Source organism: Pelodiscus sinensis, chromosome 12 (genome assembly GCF_052426305.1).
Source record: "Pelodiscus sinensis isolate ZL-2025 chromosome 12, ASM5242630v1, whole genome shotgun sequence".
Classification (NCBI taxonomy): domain Eukaryota; kingdom Metazoa; phylum Chordata; order Testudines; family Trionychidae; genus Pelodiscus; species Pelodiscus sinensis.
In genome coordinates, this window is record NC_143063.1 from 345,599 (window position 1) to 369,521 (window position 23,923).

Here is a 23,923-nt window from a genome sequence, read left to right on the forward strand (position 1 = left end):
TATCATAGAGGTCTATAAAATCATGACTGATGTGGAAAAAGTGAATAAGGAAAAGTTATTTATTTATTCCTACAATATAAGAAGTAGGGGGTCACCAAATGAAATTAATAGGCAGCAGGTTTAAAACAAGAAAAAGGAAGTTTTTCTTCACTCAGCGCACAGTCAACCTGTGGAACTCCTTGCCAGAGGATGCGGTGAAGGCTAGGACTTTAACAGGGTTCAAAAAAGAGCTAGATTGATTCATGGAGGTTAAGTCCATCAATGGCTATTAGCCAGGATGGGTAGGAATGGTGTCCCTAGCCTCTGTTTGTCTGGAAATGAGTGACAGGGGAGGGATTACCTGTGTGTTCCCTCCCTCTGGGGCATCTAATATTGGCCACTGTTCGCAGATAGCATACTGGGCTGGATGGACCATTGGTCTGACCCAATGGCCGTTCTTGTGTTAACCATCAAGGCTAGAAACCTACTTTTTTTAAAAATGAAAGCTGCAACTCTCATGTATAGTATGACTCCAGTAGCTGGGAATTTAAGAAAAAAAAATCAGGACTCATGAGAAAAGTCACTGGAGTGGACTAGAGTAGCAACAGAACACAGTGTGTGAACACTTCTCCTTTTAATGGTGGCAATGTATAGGGCAGTGGGCCCCAGCGCGGTGCCCGTGGGCGTCATGGCGCCCGCCGAGTGATCAGGGCTGGCCCAAGCTATTTTTGTGCCCGGGGGCCCAGCGCATGCGTGGCCCCACCCCCAGGCTCCTGGCAGCCCCAAAAGGTTGGGGACCACTGGTATAGGGGAGTGTACCTTCCTATACCAGTCTGCCAAACAGAACATTTCATTGGTTGCTGGCTTCATAATAGACTTCTTAACTTGCATAGTGTTTTTAATCCAAGGGCCCCACTGATCTGCTAAGAACTGGTAGCAAAGGTGTAACCTCTCTGTCTTATAGATTTAGACTTTCTTGTCAAGGTTGAAATATATATGAGAGTTAGCAAAGATCAGGCCAGCACCTTTCTTTCTAGCTGAAAGCTGTCAGTCTCTTGCCAGAAAACCATCACAGCAGGCACTCTTTGAATGAAGAATAGGCAGCGTATACAGATTAGAGGAAATCTAACCGGTTTCCTAGGCATACACTAAGACAGGGCTGGGCAAATCATGGCCCGGGGGCCAGATCCGGCCTGCAGACCTCCCTGCGGAGACCCTCATTCACATGGAGCTGCCGCAGTTTAAAATATAGTTCTTGCGGCTCTCTGCTCTGCATGGACGGTGAGGCTTCCAGCAATCTCCCCGCCCCCAGCTCAAGCCTCAGCTCCTATTGGCCAGCAACAACTGGTCAATAAGAACTGACCTCAGCCAATCTCTCAGCTGCTATTGGCTGGAAAACACCAGCCAATTGGAGCTGAGAGAGTGGCCTGAGAGGCTGGGTCAGTGCAAGCCTCCTCTCCCCCATGGAGTGGAGAGCCATGTGTTGTGAGCAGCCCAGGCGGCCAGGTGTCCGGGTCTGAACTGGACAGTCCAGTATTCGAGCTTTCTGTTCGGGGAACAAACGGAGAAAATACCAATGTCCGGTATTTTCTAACTCAGATCTATGTAGATTGTGATGTCATGTCAGATCCATAGCTGGGGCTGCAACAGCCTGCCGGCCAGGAGACACTTTGGTAAACTCCTCCCAGCCAACACCTGCCTCTGGCGCCCCAACCCCTCCTGCACTGCAACTCCTTCCCCCAGATCACCATCCAAGCACTCTTCACCGCCTGCCCCAGGTGACCACTCTCTCCCAGACACGCTACCCCCTCCCACACCTGTCCCCCAGGCCAGAATCCTCTCCTGAATCCACACTCCCTCCCTGACCCTACATCCCAATTCCCTGACCCAGGTCACAACCCCTTCCTCCACCCAAACACCCTCTCAGACCCCACACCATCTCCTGCACCCATGTCCCTTACCCCGTGTGCCCTTCTGCACCCAACCTCGATCCTGCATCCCCTCTACAGAAAAGTGCGGCCCTTGATCACTTTCCAAAATCTTAGAGTGGGTCCCCACCAAAAATTATTGCCCACCTCTACACTAAGAACTAGTTGTATTTGTTAGCATAAGGCAATTCAACCCATTCAAGTGTAAGGGGACTGTTAGCCCCTTACTTAAACTCTGGGGGAGTTTTTTGGTTTGCCAGCTCCCAGTGTCAACAGGGGAAGGGTTCATGAGACTGACAGACCCCGGAGACAATGGAAAGCAGCCAACACTCCAGCTCAGCCTGATTGACAGGTTGGACAGGCCAGTGAGGAAGGGGAGAGGCCAGGCCCCGTCCTCCCTGTGAGCTGGGATTGTTCTGGCTCTCTCTGAGCAAACAGAGAGCTGAGACACAGGCCAAGGGGGGGGCAAGCTGTGTGCAGAAGAAGTCCTGCAAAAGGAACAGAGAGCTGAGACACAGCCCAGGGAGTGCAAGCTGTGTGCTGAGGGGCAGTTTTTGCAGCAGCTGAGCCAGACACACAGCTCAAGGAGCGCAGACCCTGTGTTGAGCAGCAGACTGGCAGTGCTCAGAGAGCCAAAAGGAACAGAGAAGCAACGCTAGAAGCTAGAGACTGGCCAAGCAGCACAGCCTGCAGCTGGATGTGGTGAGCAGCTGGGAACTGCAAAGTGTGGGGAGAGGCTCTGGACTGGGAGAGGGGTCTGGCCACTTAGCGCTTGAGGCTGTGTGGTCACTGCCAGAGCAAGCGTGTCCAGCCTGCAGCCCCCCCCCTCACCTGCAGCACATCCAAGGCCTCTAAGGGGCCTCTAAGGAAGAGACTGTGGACTGTCCTTACACTCTGCAGGCTGCTGTGTTGATGTCCCTGTGCTACAGAGCAGGGCTGTGTGTTCTCATTTAACCATTCTCATTTTTTCTTATTCTTTTCTCTTTAATCAGTTGATGTTTAATAAATTGTATTTGCTTTGAACCTTATGAAGTGATCACTGGGCCAAGAAGGCCTGCAGTGTGAAGAGAGCACCTCGGAGTGGGGACACCCTAACTCCTGCCCCTAGTGACTGCAAGGTCGGGGATTAAGCCCCAGGAAACCTGGGCCCAACCTTGTTGGGGTTTCAAGGGCTCTGCTACTCAGGAGAGTGGAGGGGGAGCCCTCAGGAACAGGGAGGCCGTGGGGTAAAGGAAGTGGGAGCGGGGACTCAGATCCTTTCGCTGGTCCATTTCACCGGGGTGTATAGAAGCCAGGAAAGTTCCCCACAATAGCGGGACCATTCCCCCGCTTACACAAGAACTTCACGGGTAATCTATTACAAATTTCAAAGATAAATGAAGTCAATAATATTATTGCAACACAAGAGCCATCTAAATGTTAATATCCCTTTTTGATATCTGAATCAATAGAACAGAGTAATGACACACTGTAGACTAGAATAGAAGTTTTGCATCTATAAGCTAGTTAGATCAGTCTGTTAAACTTCAAACAAGACACTGTGAAACACAAACAAATACAATTAATATCTATCTATTCCTTGATTCTCTAATGATATGGGCCTGCATTTTGAGGGCTTTCATCTATTTAACATGGCTTTGCTAACTATCTAGGAGGAATGGATCTGTTTATCATTTCAGTACTATTCAGTCTATCCATAAGGGTTATATTCAGATTGGTTGCTGAACATGGCTGGCTCAGCGTCACAGTAACATTCTCTAAGTTTGCATTTTAAGAATACCTCTTACCTGTGGAATTTGTTTGGCAGAAATTGGGGAAGGAGGACATGTGACCCTGTGTAACTTTCCCCCACCACCTGTTGCCTCCGGAAGACATAGCACAAGATACCAGGAGAGGTGGGTCTGTCTTGGGTCCCAGCCAGGCATGCAGGGTGGAAAGCACTGGGCAGTGAGAGTCAGGTAGGTTGGTCATCTCTTCTATGGGAGAGAGGTGTATGAGACTGTGTGTGTCACCTGTCCCACACCCCTCCTGTGTGTGGGAGGGTAGAGGTATATATAATATAAACAGACTCCAACTCCACCGTATTTCTTTTTAATCAGGGTTCAGTCAATTTGATGTTAATTTGAATATTTGTACTGAATAACTCTGACTGATTTTTGTTGAACTCACTTGAATATGGGTAATTTTATCAGGTGTCCCATATTCAGCATAGGGAAATATGGTCACCCTACAGACAAGCCAATGTTAGGTTGTCCTTCCCCCTTGAGAGAATGACCAAGCACAGGCCTATCCAACCAGACTTCTCTCCCGACGTGGGAAACATACCATAACTGAACAATCTCTTTTCTTCTCTTCTTTTCCTTACAGGTTTGATACCGATACAGATTTACTGGGCAGGCAGGCTTTATTGTGCTTTTGCCATTTGCTAATCTTTTTCTGCCCATGTGTGGTTTGTATCTTATGCCCTGTCACAATACAGTATCCCCTCCATGAATTCAGAGATCTTATTTAATGAGGAAAATTCATTTTAACTCACTCCTTAGGAGTGTTCCAGAAATGTGCAAACTAAAATGTACCAGGAACAGTGAACAGTTTGAGATGCTCCCTGCTGCTACAGACATTCAATTTCTTTCAAACAATATAAGTCACCTCCACTGCAATCAGTCAGAAGAGCTTACAGACCTTCCGTGGCTATCAAACAGAGTATGACTTTGAAGATCCGTTTGATAACCTCTCAAGCTAGGAATTAGAAAGCAAATGACTTGTCCTGGGGGCTGCAGTTTCTTTGGAAGAATCCTTTCAGAAACCATTTTATTTCAAAAAGCTAGTGATTAATCAGTCTAGCACATTCCTTCACATGTGGATGATCCTGCTAAGAACAGGAAGTTCCCAGCTACATCCATCATCAGAGTTCCCACCATAGGGCAGTTTGGGGCAACTGCCCTCAGCCCTATACTTGCGGGGAGGAGGGCATGCTTCAAGGGGACATGGAACCACAGGGTGACGTGGAGTATTAGTAGGGGGCCTGGTGTGGAGGATTAGTAGGGGTCCAGCAGGGGTTGGGCCTACCTCTTCACTCATTGGCAGTGGTGGGAAGCTGACCCACTCAGCCCCAGCCTACTCCCAGCGTTGCTCCGAGGTGGAAGCTTGGGGTAAGAGATGGAACGGGGATGGAAAGAGGGAAGAGCAGGGGTTGAGAAAGGGTGTGGAGATTGGGAAAAGGGATAGAGTAGGGGGCAGAGCAGAGCAGGGACTGGAAGAGGCAGGATTGGGGCCTGGGTGGAGGAGAGATGGGTCTCAGGCCCCATATTGCCCCACGGACAGCCTTGTCCATTATTCCAGCCTTCAATGGCTTTATCACAGAGACATTTTGGGCAAAATTCTACCCTGGTATATCTCTACTAAAGCCAAAGAATTACATTATAAATGAATCTGCCTCATTCTACTTTTTGGGATTTTGACACATTGCTACATTTGTTCCCAGAATTCCGAAGGATTTAATTAGTCTCAGCATAGATTGCTCACATTCTACCATTAGCAGAACCTCACCAGATGTTCTCCATCGCATTACTTCCTAATCACTTGTCTCATATCTGACATCAGAGAACTCCCATGAGCAGCCATACCTCCAGCTATCTGGGGCGTATATACAAACCGATTCTGTGTCTTGTATTCAAACGTAGTGAGATGAAAAAGGATAGCTGCTCTGAAAAATTATTAGATGTTATTACTTATGTCAGAGGGAAAATAGGAAACTATTTGTCTTAAAGCAGGATCATATATATTTCTCTTGTGCTTTAAAGGGTCTAAGTAAAATGACATTTTGGGTCGAATATAGAGGTGTGTGTTTTGCTTTAAAGGATTGTAGAAACCTAGTGATTTCAGCTTTTTGTCAGTTTCTCTGTGCTCTCAGCTCTTGGCCCACCACCTAGGCTGGCCAAAAGATTCCAGCTTCCACTGGAATAATATTCTGAAATAATAAGTTTAAATCTATTCCTAGAACAGCAGGGAAGAGAGACAGGTTGAACCAGTCTTACAGCTCACATGTAGCTGTCTGATTCAAACCACCGCTGCCTCCTCCTCTTCTCCCATCCACCCACTCAGTCCACTTGAATCTGGAAGGGGGAGGCTTGTCCATCCTAGACTCTTTGCAATTACAGTGTCTCTCCTGAAAGCACTGGTGGTCATATTTTACATATTCCTATGTTTAGGGTTAACATGGTTTGTGACTCCACAACAGCCAAATGAGTTACAATACATCACATTACATTCCAACAATTGACCATCCATCAGGCCTATAGCACTGGCTGAACTAGATTTATATAACCACACCCCGGATTCCTGTTCCATTCCAGCATGAGCTGTATTTACATATCAACAGTTGATTATCTAGCAGGGCTAAACAACTGAATGAGCATAACCACACCTAGGATTGCTCTCCCCTTTCAGTTGGCTGCATTGGAAGCAGTGGTTCAGACCCTGCTTACACACATATAGCCTACGTTTACACTGCAGGCTTCTTGCTCAAGAACTGTTTTGCACAAGAGTTCTTGTGCAAAAGGTCTTCCACAAGAGCATGTCCACACGGCCATGTGCTTTTGCACAAGAGATGTGCTTTTGCACAACAGCATCCATGTCAGTGTGGACGCTCTCTTGCACAAGCCTGTTCTTGCGCAAGAAAGTTTACAGTAGATCGTCAGAAAAGGGCTTTTGCCCAAGAGTTATTCCTCTCCACATGAGGAATAAGCCTTTTTGTGCAAGAGCTCTTGCACAAGAAGGCAGTGTAGACAGGAACAGGTGTTTCTTGCACAAGAAAGACCTATGGCTAAAATGGCCATCAGAGCTTTCTTGCCCAAGAGAGCGTCCACAATGACATGGACGCTTTTGCACAAAAGCACATGGCAATGTGGACACACTCTTGTGCAAAAAGTTCTTGCGCAAGAAGACTGCAGTGTAGACATAGCCCAAGATTTTGGCACATGATCAAGGACTACACTTCTGTGGAGAGGGATCCGGGACAGAAGTTGGGTGCAGAAGAGAGGTTGGAGAAGGGGACTGGGGTGCAGGTGGAGTGGGGGATCTGAGAGGGATTTTGCGTAAAGGAGAGGGTTATGATCTGAGTCAGGGGTTTGGGAGGCAGGATTCTGGACAGAGTATAGTTGCAGGAGAATATTCTGGCCTGAGGGAGGGGTGTAGGAGTGGGGTGCAGGGTCTGGGAGGGAGTTGTGACCTGGAGGAAGTAGGGAGAGGGGGTAGAGTGTGTGAGTGGTGGCTTGGGGCAGGAAGGGGTAGTGGCCTGGGGCAGGTTGTCTCGGGGAGAGAGGAATTGGGGTACCAGAGGCAGGCTGTCTAGGAGGCACTTACCTATGCGGCTCACAGCCAGCATCCCTGAGGCAGGCTCTCTACAGATATGTCAGCTGGTGGGGTTCCAATCTCATGAAACTAGTGTTGATAGTAATAATCATCTTTTATCCAGGAGGCTTTCAATGTACTTGTGGCCACATTCTCTCCTGGTATAAATGGGTAAAACTCCATTGATGTCAATTGAGCTCTGTACTTATACACACACACACAGAGAGAACTCATTTAAAAGATATAATTATTTATCCCAACCACTGAAATGCAGCCACCTCTGGGGTGGATTAGCGCAGTATTTGACTAGAAGTATTTGACCAGCTTTAGAATATAATACATGACTACTGGGGCAGTTAAGGTAGATGACATGTCACAGATCCACTGGAATTCAGGCAGTAACTTAGGGCTAACAGCTTGGAAATATAGGGACCCAATAAGAAAGTGACATTGTCAAAATTAACATAACTAGGTACACAGAGTTACTGTATCTCACCACAGACATCCCAATCGGCAATCCTGGAATGCAAGAACCTAGCTTCACAATTTAGGTGCACCTTACCTAACAGCTCACAGGGCTTTGGCTGTGACATGCCTCTGGAGGAGAAGTTTCTACCTTCTTCCTGGAATGGCATCATTGATTAATCCCATGCAGCAACCTGATCCATGCCTGTTATTAATGTTGATCCTTTTTTAAGATTTTGTGTTTGAGGCATGTGATGGGCCTCAATATGAGACAGAGCAGGTTAAATTAGACTAATTAGCCTAAAAGGCTGCACCTGAGGGAAAGCCAGGATTTGAGAGAGGCTGATGATGGAGCCCAGACGAGAAGGAACAGGAGGAGCAGACATAAAGCCAAGAAGTTTGCAGTAAAATGCAATTGGGAGCAAGGAGGCTGTGGGGGAAATCATCAGCTATTGCTCTGTGGAAAAAGGAAGTTTGGGGCTAGTAAACGCAGGGATGGTGTCAAAGGCATGGGATCTAGGGAAAGAACAGTGGGATCTAGGAAGGGATCTAGGGAAAGAACAGTGGGGTTTGAAGAAAGGTGGCTCACAGTTGCTAGATACAGGCAGTCCCCGACTTTCGCGGATCCGACTTATGTGGGATCCGCAGTTACGAACACGGACTGCGGGACCATGTGGTCCCGCCGCCCGTGTACTCCCCGGCAAGAAAAGCTGCTCCGCGTCTCCCTGGTCTGCAGACCAGGAAGACGCGGAGCAGCTTTTCTTGCCGGGGTGTACACGGGCGGCGAGACCACGGCTGCTCCCTGCCGGCTTCCCCCGCGGCTTTGCTCCCTGTCTCCCTGGTCTGCTGGTCTCCAGCAGACGAGGGAGACTGTGAGCAAAGCCGCAGAGGACCCGGGCGGCGGGACCGCGGTGTGTCTCGGTCCGCCGCCCGCGTCTTCCTGGTCTGCTGGGGGGGTGCGCAGCTAGTACGCCCCCCCCAGCAGACTAGGCTTTTCTCCGTCGCCTGTGGCAGAGCAGCTGGGGCGCTGCCGGTTGGTCCCACAGCGCCGCTCTGGGCGCTACTGGACCATCCCAGCAGCACCTCAGCTGCTCTGCCCCAGGCGTCCTGATTCAGCCGCTGCTGGTCAGTTTCAGCAGCGGCTGAATCAGGACGCCTGTGGCAGAGCAGCTGGGGTGCTGCTGGGTTGGTCCAGTAGCGCCGGATCGGCGCTACTGGAGCAACCCAGCAGCACCCAGCTGCTCTGCCCCAGGCGTCCCCAAGTCAGCTGCTGCTGAAACTGACCAGTGCTGACTACAGGAAGCCCGAGGCAGAGTTGCTCCGCCCCGGGCTTCCTGGAATCAGCCGCTGATCAGTTTCAGCAGCAGCTGACTTGGGGACGCTTGGGGTTCTTAAGTTGATTCTGTATGTAAGTCGAAACTGGCGGTCAGTTTCAGCAGCGGCTGAATCTGGACGCCAGTTCCGACTTACATACAGATTCAACTTAAGAACAAACCTACAGACCCTATCTTGTACGTAACCCGGGGACTGCCTGTACAGGATCTGTGGACAGGGACCCAGAGGAGAGAATGGGCCAGATTCCACTGCCACAGGCCAAGCAGTGAAACAAAAGACTGCCTGGGACTATTGTCTAATAGGATTTTGCTACCTTGACAGGGAGGACATTAATGGTGTAGTCAAAGGATCAAGCCATGAAGAGAGGGTGTCCTTAGTTACAGAGAAGAAGAGGCAGCAGGGTGTGCAAACAAATAGCAAAAAGACACCAGGAGGAAGAGAGCACTTCCTGACCAGGCCATCTTTAATTCCTAACTATTTTGGCATAGACTGGAAAACAAATGCACATTGTTGGAAGAAAAATTTCCTTCCCATCAATATTTGGTCAAGTTAGATCCCCCCCCCCTTCCTGGCTATGTCTACACTGGCAGGTTAGTGCACAAGAACATCTTGCGCAAGAGTTCTTGTGCAAGAACTCGTGCACAAGAACACGTCCACACTGCCATGTGCGAGATGTGCTTTTGTGCAAGAAAGCTGATGGCCATTTTAGCCAGAGGGCTTTCTTGCACAAGAAACCCCTGCCGCGTGTCCATACTGCCCTGTGTCCACACTACCCTCTTGCACAAGAGAGCTTACACCTGTTAGAAAAGAGCATAGCTCTTGCGCACAAAGCCCTCTTTTATCACGCCATACTGTAAATCTTCTTGTGCAAGAGCGGGTGGGCAGTGTGACGCTCTGTGGAAGAACGGCCATCTTGCACAATAACCCACCAGTGTGGACATAGCCCATAGGAAAATGGCAAAGATTTGTCATTTCCCTTGAATTTCACCCCAATTTTGGAATATCACTGGAATATATACATAAAATGTGTTCTATACAACATATAAAATATGAATTTTGTTGAAATATAGTGGGCCAAAGCTGGTGCATTGTTCTGTCCCTGAGTACCTGGTACATCCTTGGTGAAATGCAATAGAAGCTATTCACACATATAACCTGCCATTCTGGAATAGACCAGAGGTCAATGTTCTATCTATACTGATAACCTATTCCTGAAACTGATCACTGATGGAAGCCTTTATAAGGTAACATGGAATGAACTTATTTTGTAACTTGATTTTTGTCATTTTAAATGGGAATTTTTGTGTTGCATTGACTTAGGTTTTTGGTTTTTGGGTTTTTTTTTTTGCATTAATCTATGGCAATATCACTGTTAGAATTGCACTGTTATTTATTTCAATAACAAGTTCTGTCCTACAGTAACAAGTTCTATAAGTCACTATATTGTATATAAAATATTTCCTCTTGTGGGTTTTCAAGGGGATCTCTCTTCTGCTCTGAAGGCAATTTTGTATTATGGCATTGTGAGATTCCATACTAACACCTTGTTTACACTAGAAAAGGTTTGATGATATAACTATATTAGCAAACCCTTCTAGCATAAATGTGGCTGCTAATAGCAAAAGAGTTCCTTTGCTAGGACAACTTATATCAGCTCCCTGAATGAAATAAGCTACATCTGTTGAAGTCTTTTTCTTTTCCTGACATAATTGCATCTACAAGAGGGCTTTTATTGGTGTAGAAAGATTATTAAAAACCCCACGCTCCTATGTAACATTACTATTCCAGTAAAGTTTCGAATGTAGACCATCCTGTAGTTTCTCAGGGACGTCATGGCAATTACACTTGAGTTACAAATTAAAGGGTATTATTTCTAGGCTATAGCTATACTAGAGTTTTCAGTGGCGGAGCTGCAGGCTGCTGTAAATTAATGTAACCGCTCTAAGCCAGTGAGAGAGAGATGTTCCGTCAGCTTCACAATTTCAGCCTCACCAGCAGTGGTAGCTATGTCGGCAGAAGCTCTCCACCAATTTAGTGCTGTCTACCCTGGTGCTTAATTTGGTGTAACTCATGTCACTCAGAGGGTGACTTTTTCATAGACTCATAGGGCTGAAAGAGACTGAAGGAGATCATTCAGTCCAACTCCCCTGCCCAAAGCAGGACCAACCCCAACTAAATCATCCCAGCCAGGGCTCTGTCAAGCCAGGACTTAATGTCTAATGATGGAGATTCCACCCCCTCCCTAGGTAACCCATTCCAGTGCATCCCCACCCTCCTATGGAAATAATTTTTCCTAAAATCCAACTTAGATCTCCCCACACTTCAACTTGAGACCATTGCTCCTTGTTGTCAGTCACTTGCACCACTGAGAACAGCCTCTCTCCATCCTCTTTGGAACCCCCCTTCAGGTAGTTAAAGGCTGCTATCAAATCCCCCCTCACTCTTCTCTTCGGGACTAAACAAGCCCAAATTCTTCAGCCTTTCCTCATAGGTCATGTGCTCTAGCCCCCTAATAATTTTTGTTGCCCTCCACTGGACTTTCTCCAGTGCATCTCATCCTTTCTATAATGGGGGCCCAGAATTGGATGCAATATTCCAGATCTGGCCTCACTACTGCTGGAAATGCTCCTTCTAATGCATCCTAATGTGTCATTAGCCGTCTCAACTACAGGGGCACATTCCTGACTCATATCCAGCTTCTCATCCACTGTAGTCCCCAGGTCCTTTTCTGATGATCTGATGCTTAGCCAGTTAGTCCCCAGCCTGTAACAGTGGTTGGGATTCTTCCATCCCCAGTGCAGGACTCGGCACTTGTCTTCGTTGAACCTCATTAGCTTTCTTTTGGCCCAATCCTCCAATTTGCCTAGGTCACTCTGGACCCTCTCCCTGCCCTCCAACATATCTACCTTTCCCCCTAGCTTAGTGTCATCAGCAAACTTGCTGAGGGTGCAATCCAGCCCCTCATCCAGGTTGTTAATAAAGATGTTGAACAGAACCAACTCTAGAGCCCACCCTTGGGGCACTCCACTCAATTTCAACCTCCAACCAGACATTGAGCCATTGATCGCTACCCATTGAGCCCAACAATCTAGCCAAGTTTCTATCCACCTTACAGTCCATTTCTTCAGTCCATACTTCCTTAACTTGCTGGCAAGAATACTGTGGGAGACCTTATAAAAGCTTTGCTAAAGATAAGGTACATCACATCCATCACCTTCCCCATGTCCACAGAGCCAGTTACCTCATCATAGAAGCTAGTCAGATTGGTCAGGCACGACTTGCCCTTGGTGAGTCCATGTTGACTATTCCTGATCACCTTCCTCTTTTCCAAGTGCTTCAAATGGATTATTTGAGGATCCCCTCCATGATTTTTCATTCCTGAGTGCTAAGTTACACAGCAGTAAGTGCTAGCATAGACATAGCCTTGCTCTCAGCTCACTAAGAGCAAAGAGAAGCAAGGTGGGAATCTTTCTTTGTCATGCATCTTTGTCAGTAAAAACATTCCTAAGGCCAAATTAAATCCCCTCATACCTGTGCAACCTTGTTGTCTTCAAATAAGCTCACTGTTAAATTTGTGCAACCCACTGTGCCTGGGTTTACTTTGCACGGGCATCAGTGATTAGCACTTAGAACAGTTCTGTTTATGGTGTGCACTGAAGAATAAGCTATGCAGCTCACTCTCTGCACTGTGCTGATATGGTAGGGCTAGCAGCAGAAACAAAAAGAGAACTTATTTGTATCTGCTAACTCAAGTAGATGTAGTGGAGAGAAAACCACTGAGCCCCCAGTTCTCCCTTGCGTTTGCTCATACAATACCTGTGCTAATTGAGTATCAGATGCTACCAAATCATAGTTGTAGGGTTAAATTCTCTCAGGGCATATTAACTGATCTCAGTGGGACTATCTGTAGAAAATTTGGCCCCTGGTGTTATGTCCCCCTCAGACAGGTATATGACGACAAACATGCAAGGCCCAGGGCGAAAATGTGATGAATAAAAAGGTATCATTCTTATATAACTTCTTTTCAGACTAGACCCAGAGTTTTACGATATTATCAGTGCGACATGCCAACCCCCTAGCTGCTGCAGGACCATAGAAATACTGACCAGTATTCAAACCTGGTCACAAATATGAAAATTTTGGATGGTTAAACAACAACAAAATATTCCCCTTTGGAATCAGATTTTTAAAAGAACTCAGGGCTGGAATTTTAAGGACTCAACACTGTGACCAATGAAATGTTTTACACTGAAACTGTCTTGAAGAAAGATTTAGGCATCTGACTTACTTTTCAGAAAAATAAATAAATGAAATCTGCATTTGCAGGATAATTCTAATTTTCAGTTTTCACCCCTCCAGTTTATAAACGGAATACCCCTTCATTTCAGAATTGAGGCCATGGTGCCTCATGGGAGTTGTAGTTTCAGGGCCTCATCTTCACATTCTGTTCCATAGGCTGGTCTCTGTAGTCAGATTACACTTCCCATCATGCACCAAGTCAATCGACTGCCATGATATACCACCGATCCTTTCCAAGAGAAGACAGTGATGCACCATGGGAGGGGTAGTAATAGCAGGGAGTACAAGCCTATAAATGAGAATCAGATCATGAGGCATCTGAATTACAACTTCCACAATGCACAACAACTTTTTTTTTGAAAACATACCCACCTCTTTCCCCCTCCCCATCCCAAATTCCCTCCATTTTCTGTGGCGCCCCTCCACCACTTTCCAAACAGTTCTACTAAGTACCCAGCACCTTCTATTGCTGTGACCCTTGTGGAGAGACTTCGAAGGGAGCACTTAGCACCCACTGGTGGTGCTAATTTTTCCAGATTGCCGAGATGGCCTTCCTTGTCCCGGGAAAAAGAGATACAAGTGCACCTGTCAGCAGTACTTACGTTTATTTGTAAACTGTTCTTTGGTAAACAGTAAGACATAACTTGAAAAGAACAAAAAACAAACAAAAAGGCAAGAAAGTTATTCACTCCAGATTCAGGAATGTACAGGAAACAAACTATGCCAACTCGAGACAAAGGCTGTACCCAGGTAGGGAACTGGACTATTACCCTATGGAACACTTAGCCTAAATCACAGAGCCACTGGGGGGATAAGATCATGCATCACTGCCCCTCTCCCTACTGTGGGCAAAGACTCCGTGACCTAGGTTACAAGCAGATCAGCACGTCTATCTGTGGGGGACTGGAGTTGACTAGTCCGGGACCCATCCAGGTGCTCTCCCTCCTCATCCACTCACACGTCTCCTCTCTAGTCATCTTTGTGGAAGGCAGCAGGGTGGGGAAGGTCTTGGAGGAAGTTGTGGTGCCTCTTTACATGGGGGGCTCATTGCAGAGTACAATTTCCAGTTCCTTGCGGTATAGCTTCCCCCCATCAGAGAGGTTCATGATGCTTTTTCTGTAGTTGGTGAGGTGCTGGATGTTCATTTCCTGGCAATGGTAACCAAAAAGAACATCATATGCAGGATTAGATTTCAAAGTGTGTCATGGGATGAATAGGGTTCAGAGACCTCCCAGGTAGGGTTGCCAACTTGATAATATTTAAACCCCATTAGAAATGTTAAACTCTTCCCAGCCCTCCCTTTCCTCTCCCAAGGCCCCACCTCTGCCTCATTTATTCCCCTGCCCTCCTCTTCCCCCCTCCTCACTGCTTTTCCTCTCCCACTCCAGCCACCCGGGTCAGGAAGGACTCACCTGCTGAACCGGGGCTGGGAGCTGCAGCTGCCCAATGTAGTTAGGAGCTGTCCCTGGTTGAGTAGGGGATGGAGCAGGTGAAGAGACAGTACCCCCCTGCCTTATTCCTCTGCAGCAACCAGACTTCGGATGTCCGATCAGTAGATCAGATTGAACACAATCTGGTGCCCTTTTTGAAGACTAGGCACCTGGCTACTCTTCCCAGAACAGAAGGATTTGGGGGATTAAAAACCACAGGGAGCATGGGAGCTGTAGGTGGGTAGCATGTTGGGAAGAGAGGGAGTTTAAAGGTTGCTTGTGGCACATCTCCCAAGTGAGGAAAAAAAAGGGAAAGAGTTGGAATTCCCCGTGGGAGGAAGCTTGGAAGTGGGGAGACCTGGAGAAGAAGGGAGCGGACTCTGGGTGGAGGGCTAATGCGACTCAGCTAGCAAGGGGAAATAGACAGTGGCTGTGCCTCAAACCAGATGTGAGCTGCTTCCTTCCTGGCCTAGAGATTCTAAAGTCAGGCTGTGTCTTGACTGCCACTATTTTTTCAGAAAAAGGTATGCAAATGTCACTCGCAATTTGCGTACCTTTTTCCGATTGTTTTTTGGGGAGAGACTTTACCAAAATTTGGCCAGTCTACACTGGGCCAAATTTCAGGAAAAATCTCTTTCGGAAGAGCCCTTCTTCCTCGTGAAAAGAGGAAGACAGGACTTCCGAAAGAGCGTGCCTGCTCTTCCGCAAAAAAATGTTGGAAGAGCAGATGCGTTCCCTGGACACGGCAGAGTTTTTCTGGGATACCACTGCATAGTCTAGACATAGCCTCAGCATGGTATGCTGCTGCAACACCTCTGAGATCAATGTAGTTTCTCCAGGTTAAGCTGGAGCAAGATGGGGAAATCAGGCCAATCTCTGACGTTGGCCTACAAACACACTGCACTTTCCACTCTTTCCCAAAGTGCCTCTTGGAGTTGCTCAACAGCGGGTGTGGCTGATTGTACTCTGGCAATAACTGCTCGGCTAGAATGGCCCTTGTCCCAGCACAGAGCCAGAAGCACGGAGCTCTTCAGAACAGAGCAAATATGGGACTTCACAGGCCTGTACATGAGGGATGGGGGTTGCAAAGAGTGCAAACGCACCCCCCATGTTCTCCCAAGTAAGCATTCTCTGGCTGGCCAGAGGAAGGCAGGAGCGGTGCGCTGCCTGGCCCTCCCTCTGACCAGCCGGGGGAAGGCTGGGGCTTATTTCCCCACTTACCTGGTGGACCATGAGTGGTGCATCCACATCTTTGTGGTCCACATTTACAACAACACCCCCTCACAGAAATTCCTGAGTACAGGCCTGCTTCAGGCCTCTGCACAGGGGCAAAGTTTGTCCACTGAATAGCCTGCAGGTAAGCACCCCGGTTCTGACTTGCCAATAGGTCAGCTGCATCACTGCCCAGTACAATGGCTCCATGGCTGGGTCACCATCAGGCACCACATCTGGGTCCTTAAAAACATGTGCCCCAGCTTTCTGAGTGGCGTAATAAACCTGCTTGCTGGCAGAAAGAAACAGCTTCCTTCAGTCTACTGTACTTTAGCAGCAGCTTGCACGGTAACAGGGATACAAGGGCCTGGCCTCCATTGTCCCTACATGCCTCAGGGCAGACATTGCAGACCACTGGGCAGCTCACAGCCCCCTTTGATCAAGTGCTCCAGCACCCTGCAGGACTTGACTCTGTGTCAGGACTAGTTGGGACTCCAGCATGGCAACTTTTGGACCAGTTTCTCCAGGGCAGCCTTTGTGTACTACATGGGCTGTAGCCAACTGGCCCCAAGAGGATTCCCCCATGCTGGCTGCTAGCAAACAAAGGATGTCCCTGGGATACCTGCATAAAACAAAGACGAGTCACAAAGGACACAAGAGCCCCTATGGCAGACTGAGGGAGCAAACCTGCTCTAGTGGATTTGCCCATTGACTTTAACAGGAGCAGCTCATAGGTTTGTTCCCCCCTGTTCCTTGTGAGCTCACCTTCTTGTTCTTCTCATATAGGTCTTTCAAAAGTGCATCCAGCTCATTCTCATCAATGAAGCCATTACCATCCTGGTTAACAGAAGCAGGAAAACAGATACACTTCAGGACATGCTTCGTACAACCCAAAGGCCCTACAGTTATCCCCTGCCTCAGGACACCCTGCCCAGCAGGGAACAGCACTCCCTTTAGTCCAGAAGCCAGCAGTAGGGAATTGGTTTCACTGCCACTCCTACTGGGGTAAGGGTCTGAGTCAGCCCACCGCAGGTACCGTAAAGGCTCTGAGTAGGTGGCCTGTCCCAATTCCATTGACATGACTCCATTGAAATCAAGGGTGCTCCACTGGTGTAAGTGAAAGGAGATTCCTGCCTTAAACACAGGCTGAAGGCCAGCAGCAAGAATGCTCCAGAAAAGTAGGATTTAATTCCTCTTTCCTATTCTGTCTCTAAATCCACATATCCCTTGGTCAGGTGGCTAGCAGATCCCTGCATTCACAGACTCTTTGAGTGTGCTGGGCTGCCCTTTACAGGACAAGGCCCCTGTTCACAATGAAACAGAGGCTCTTCACACCCCCTCCATGAGCAGAGTGGTTGGCTACATGCTGAGGGCCAGAGCCCCAGCTAGTATTAATTAGCACAATGACACTGCAACTCAATGGAGCCCAGTAGATTTAAACTAGCAGAGGCTCTGGCTAGAGGGTCTTTAATTCTGTGTTGGTGATTATAGAGGATATAGATTTGAGGGTGAATGAGAAAGAATGCCAAAGTGCCTTTGCCAATCACTGCAGGCTCAAGAGACTAGGGGAAATAAAATGCTAGCAAGACTCAGAGACGTTAAGGTCAGAAGGGACCATTCTGATCATCTAGTCTGACCCCCTGCACAATGCAGGCCACAGAATCTCACCCACCCCTCCTAGAATAATCCTCTCAAGAGTTCTTTCTGGCTCAAGCTCATGGGATTTCAAATTCCCTTGTGCTTCCCCTACTCCACCACCCTATCCACACAAGCCTCTTACCTTGTCATAAAATGCAAAAATAGCATTGAATTCATCAGTGGCTAGTTTCATTCCCTGAGCAATGACAGGAAAAAGAAAGAAATGAGCCATGCACAAAGGAAGGGATGAGGGGCATATAATCAAATGGAAAAAGAAAGCACAATCTTTTATACCTGAAATTTAAGTAGGAAGTTCTCCTGCACAGGCAAGAGTCTGCAAAGAGATTGTACAAGGGTAAATAGGGAGCTGAGAGGAGACACGAACCCACCACACATTGCCATAGGGATGTATCATCTTCAGAGCTCTGCACAGATGCTGTGCCGGGAGAGGCTGACTTTGCTTGTTCTTCTGTGGACATACTGCATTCAAGCTAATTAGTGAAACTGTAAAGATGTGTCTACAGACTGCACCCACCAACTTCTGAAATGGAAGCCACCATGTTTTGCCACTCAGTTCTTTCCCACAGGGCATAGTCTTCTATTCAGAGATAAAAGGTGTTGCAATTGAAATGTTGGTCACAGCCGAGACTCCAGTGGCTGCCTGCAACCTGATTTGGTCTGATTAGAGAGTTTGGCCAGGTATGGGACAGCAATGAGTGCTACAGGTTGGGATTGAGGTGTATTGGCAGGATTGGGAATGAAGCAGTTTGTGCTACAGTCTGCCAGCCTAGAGCAAGAATCCTCACTGCCCATGACTGGAGGGCTACGTCTAGCCTACATCCCTTTTTCGTAAAAGGGATGTAAATTAGACGTATCACAATTGCTAATGAAGCGGGGATTTAAATCTCCCCCGCTTTATTAGCATAAAAATGGCTGCCGCTTTTTTCCCGCACGGAGCTTTGTCGGAAAAAAGCGCCAGTCTAGACGGTGATCTTGCGGAAAATAAAGCCTTATTTCATAGAGGGATGAGGGATCTTTCGGAAAAGGCTTTATTTTCTGCAAGATCAGCGTCTAGACTGGCGCTTTTTTCCGACAAAGCTCCGTGCGGGAAAAAAGCAGCAGCCATGTTTATGCTAGTGAAGTGGGGGAGATTTAAATCCCCGCTTCATTAGCAATTGCGATACGTCTAATTTACGAAAAAGGGATGTAGTCTAGACGTAGCCCAGGTGTTTCTTTACAGAGGCCATAAGGGCAAAGGTACTAGGCCTCATGGAAAGCTTTTTTCTGAAGCTGGGCATAGCATTTTCTAGTGTACCTGCTTCTTCTCATGCACTGGTGCGAATGAGAGGTAATTCCATGGTGTTCCAGTGGTGCAAATGGGATGGATGACAGGCTCCTGGACTCTAAGAGCAGTAGGGCCTGCCCTGAAGCCCTTTTTTTTTAATGGCTTTGGGGCAGGACTTGGGTGTTTTGTAGAACAAGTGCAGAGGATACCTGGCTGCATGCAGATGAAACTGAAATTCATCAGGGAGGAATAGGGCTTTGATTGGAGGGAGATCCATAGTTTTCTTTGTGGGGCTAAGATGAGGAAGCCCAAGTGACAAGCGGGGGAAGAGGACCCTTACCGGGACATCTCCGACAGGCCCAGCTTCCCGTCCCCATTCAGATCAAACATCCGCAGCTGATGGGACACAAACCAGCAGACTGTTAGTGAACATCTCATCCCTCCACCAGCATCCCCAATCAGGACTGCACCTTGGTCTTGGGCAAAGCAGGGGGTCAGCTAACACAATGTCAGCTATCTGCTGGGGATTGGGAAATGCAGCCTGTTTAATTCAGTCAGAGAGGAGGAAGGGTTGCCAGGTGTCTGACTTTTTACTGGAAAGTTTGTTCAAAGAGGGAACCTGGATGTGTCCAGTAAGCAGCAGTCACAGAGCTCTGCCATCACTGGGTACGAAGTGCAGAAGCTGCTGCTGGACCCTGGAGGAGCTGCTCTCAGCTCAGCTGCTCCTGGGGAGAAGTGGCTGACTTCAGCCTCTCTGGGTGGGTGTGGGGGGGAAATCCACTCAGCCCCCACCCACCCTGTAGTGGCCTGATTTCCCCACCCTGGACCCTTGTCCAAAGACTGACACCAGCTCCTTCCAGCCCCTCCATGCTCCAGCTGGGCGGGCACGCAGGCAAGCAGGCTCCATATCAGATGTAGGAGGGGGTAGGGGTTGCTGGTTCTGGAAGGGGGCTCAGGGCAGGGGTGTGGGGTGCAGTAGAGCATATGTGGGGCTGCATCTGGGAGGCTACAGGCTGGTGGTCCAGCCTGCTATACTTGTGGCTATTTCCGGTCTTAGTGCTGCAGAGCCATTCAGAACCTGCCCATTGAGGGGGCAGCACCTATCTCAGGTGGCCCCAGCCCCACACCGCTTACAGAATGGGGCCCTTGGAGAAGCATGTGGCTCTACGCGTTGCCCCTCTCTACAGACACTCCCCCGCAGCACCCACTGGTCACAGTTCTCTGTTCCCGGCCAATGGGGGGTGCTTGCAGATAGGAGCAGTGTGTGGAGACCCCTGTCCTCCTTGAGTCCATAGCAGGCATGCTGGCTATTCCAGGAGCAGCATGGGGCTGGGGAAGCAGAGCTGCCCTGCTACGCTGCTGCGTCAGGTAGAGCAGCACTTCTGATAGGCTCTGGAAATCACAGGCCTAGAAGGGACCTTGAGAAGTCATCTGGCCTGGCCCCCTGCACTCCTGGCAAGACTAACCATCTAACCTGCTCTTAACCATCTCTAATGGTGGAGATCCTACAGCCTCCTTAAGCAACTTATTCCAGTGCCTAATACCCTGACAGAAATGGGTGGGGATGGGACAAGAGGCAGGGGAAGCCCTGTCTTACCAGTCCTCCTTGTGTCTGGGGCTGGGGAGGCTGGGCATATGGGGGTGTGTGCAGAAGACAGGGGCCGTGGGCCATGTTTGCTCCAGGGGGGTGGGCACTTGATAGCAAGTGCTCCAGGGGGCTGGACCATGGGCTGCCTGTGCTAGGAGGTGGAGGGTCTACAGATCACCCATGCTCCATGAGGCCTGGGGAAGGCTGCAGGCCACCCATGCTTGGGCTGGGAGGGCTGCCCCTCTGGGGGGGGCTTGGCTGCCATGGGTGGCAGGGGCAGGGTCACAGGCAGAAAGGGCGAGGCTGAGGGCTTGCCTCCCCCAACCCTAGATTCATCCACCACCCAGGGTCCAACCTAAAGCTCCTTGGGTGCAATTTAAGCCCACTGCTTCTTGTCTTTTCCTCAGGGGTTAAGAAAAATCATTTTCATCCCTCCTCCTTATAACAACCTTTTACGCACTTGAAAGCTGTTCTGTCCTCTCTGTCATCTTTTTTGCAGGCTAAATAAACCCAGTTCTTTTAATCTTATCTCACAGGCCATGCTTTCTAGACCTTAAATCACTTCTGTAGCTCTTTTCTGGACCATCTCCAATTTGTCCACATCTTTCCTGAAATGTGTCACTCAGAACTGGGCACAGTACTCCAGCTGAGGCCCAATCAGCACAGAATAGTGCCGAAGAATTACTTCCTACGCCTTGCTTACAACACTCCCGTTAATGCATCCCAGAATCATGTTTGCTTTTTTTGCAAGTGTCATACTGTTGACTCATGTTTAGCTTGTCATCCATTATGACCCTCATATTCCTTTCTACAGTATCCTTCCTAGACAGTCACTTCCCATTCTGCATGTGTGAAACTGATTGTTCGTCCCTATGTGGAGGACTTTGCATTTGTCCTTATTGAACTTCATCCTCTTTACCTTAGTCCATTTGTCCAATTTGTCCAGATCATTTTGAATTTATAACCCTAGCCTCCAAAGCACTTGCAACCCCTCCCACCTTGGCATCTTCTGCAAGCTTTACAAGTGTATCCAAATCCAGACTTTTGGCTGAAGATGGTAGTAGTGACTAGGGGTTGTGACATTTGGGAGTAAAGGGTAGGTGTCCTTAGAGGAACAGAATTGCCCAAGCAGACGATAGCATCCATCTCAGTGCTACAGGAGCCAGCCTTCTCTGCTATGTTCATCATAAGCTCTTTGGGCTAGGAATGGTCTTTCTGTGGCATGTGTCCCCAGCGTAGTTCAAGGAGAGCCTGAACAGGCCTCTTGGTGCTACTACAACTAGTCAAGCTAGGAGTCGCACTGTAGCACATGGACTCAGTCACTGGGGTGGGAGAGAGGAGAGTGTGAGAGAGACATTCCCCACCCTGGCTAAAGAAGCAGAGGCTACAGGAGCTCTCTCTACACCAGCTGAAGAGGGGGAGGGGTGTGTGGGGAGGAGCTGTTTACCCAAAGCAAGGGAATGAGGGAGCATTTCCTCTGATTTTAGCAGTGGAGGGGGGAGCTGTGTTCCCTCCACTCTACGCCCCGGGCTTTTCAGCCTTTCGCTGGTCCCCCTCTTCAGGCAGCTGGTCTCCTGCAGACTGTCTCCTCGTCCCCACACCCTCTGCTGCAATTGCTTCCCCAGGAAGCAGAAAGAGCCCTGGATGGATGGAGCGGGATTAGTTTCCATCCAGGAGGCAACAGCAGAACTCCCTCCCCCCCGGGACTGGTCTCACTTACGATGGTCTGTGTATATTCTTGCAGCTTGGGCTCATCATAGGGCCTGTTCGCTTTCTTTAAGAGGTCTGAAAGGAACCCCTGCAACAGAAGAGGAGCACGTAAGATTCGTCACAGTGACAAGGCCTTGCTTACGAGGACACAACTCTACCTGCACTGCTGTAGTAAAACCGAGCCCCCTGTTTTTCTTCATGGGGGGGGGGGGGGAAAAGGCACATCTGCTGCTGTGAAGTCTAGCCATAGCGTACAAGGGTTGCAAAGAGACACATCACACCTGTCCAGCCAAGAGCTATAGCCGCAATGCAAGAAAATATTACCGTGGGCTATACCAGGGGATGCAGTGGCAGGGATCCTTGGCATCCCCACCACTGGGCCAGGCTTAAAGAAGCACCATGCATAGCACAAATTCCTCTACGAGTACCTAGTCCTTAAATACGCCACCGGCATCTCCTCCTGATTGCTTATTGAGGACAAACTTAGCCCCAATGTACACTGACATCAATGGTGCTGAACCTACTTCCTCTGGGGTTGAATTTGTCTCTATAATCAACAGGGAACAGTTCTCTCACAGCATCACCCAGGAGATTAAGGCATTTCTCACTCTGAATCACCTGCAAAGGAGCCTTCTTGGAAGAGCTCTAAATGCCATTCCAGAGTGGGAATTGCTTGATCCCTGCTTTGCTCTATGCACCTTGAGAAATACCTGGCCCACAGGTAGTGTAAATTGCAACACAGCTCTGACTTCACTGCAGCCATGCTGATTTGCACCACCTGAGGTCAGGGGCTTGCTCAAAGCCTGCTGGCATAACCCGGTTCAGGCCCTTTTCCTCCTGAAAGACACAAGGTTTTTGAGATCAGGAGCACTTCATCAACCCACTAAGTAAGGCAAACCTGGGAGGAAGGGGGAGCTTCCACTGTTGTACACATATAATACCCTAAGATGCCCTGAGTGACTTTGTCATTTCTGCATCACAGCTGGGCTGCATCTAGACTAGCCAGTTTTTCCGGAAAATCAGCTGCTTTTCCGGAAAAACTTGCCAGCTGTCTACACTGGCCGCTTGAATTTCCGCAAGAACACTGACGATCTCATGTAAGAAATCAGTGCTTCATGCGGAAATACTATGCTGCTCCCATTCTGGCAAAAGTCCTTTTGCACAAAAGGGCCAGTGTAGACAGCTCAGATTTGTTTTGCGCAAAAAAGCCCCGATCACAAAAATGGCCATCGGGGCTTTTTTGCGCAAAACTGCGTCTAGATTGGCATGGATGCTTTTCCGCAAAAAAGTGCTTTTGCGGAAAAGCGTCCATGCCAATCTAGATGCTCTTTTCCACAAATGCTTTTAACGGAAAACTTTTCCGTTAAAAGCATTTGTGGAAAGTCATGCCAGTCTAGACGTAGCTCTGGTGTTGGGAGGCTCAGTTTTGTATGGTACAGAGAGCCCTCAATGCTCCTGAAGCTGCTGAGCACTTCCCATGGGTCAGAAGGGAACAAAGCTTTCTGGAAATGAAGCCGCTGGTGCTCCAGAAGTCAGTAGATTCTAGGAAGTGGAATTTTAACACATGTAGCCTGCAAACAGTCTTATAATGTACAGTAACATAGACACTTTACAGTGAAATGTGCCTTCGGCCACCACCCACAGGGCAAGACAGAAACAGTTGCCTACTCAGCAACAGTGACATTTCTGAAGACTTCACCAA

At 48.5% G+C, this 23,923-nt stretch overlaps 1 protein-coding gene across 1 annotated transcript in view; it reads right to left on the minus strand.

Annotated features, from left to right (window-relative positions):
- Window positions 1–13,948: 13,948 nt before the first annotated feature.
- CALB2 (calbindin 2) overlaps window positions 13,949–23,923 on the minus strand; it is a 65,202-nt gene continuing 55,227 nt past the window's right edge. The window contains exons 6-11 of the mRNA XM_075940654.2: window positions 22,232–22,309; window positions 19,264–19,319; window positions 17,933–17,972; window positions 17,781–17,834; window positions 16,766–16,837; window positions 13,949–14,506 (exon numbers count right to left, since the gene is read on the minus strand). Coding sequence (XP_075796769.1) covers window positions 14,390–14,506; window positions 16,766–16,837; window positions 17,781–17,834; window positions 17,933–17,972; window positions 19,264–19,319; window positions 22,232–22,309 — 417 coding nt within the window. The 3' untranslated portion in view covers window positions 13,949–14,389. The remainder of the gene's footprint in view (window positions 14,507–16,765; window positions 16,838–17,780; window positions 17,835–17,932; window positions 17,973–19,263; window positions 19,320–22,231; window positions 22,310–23,923) is intronic.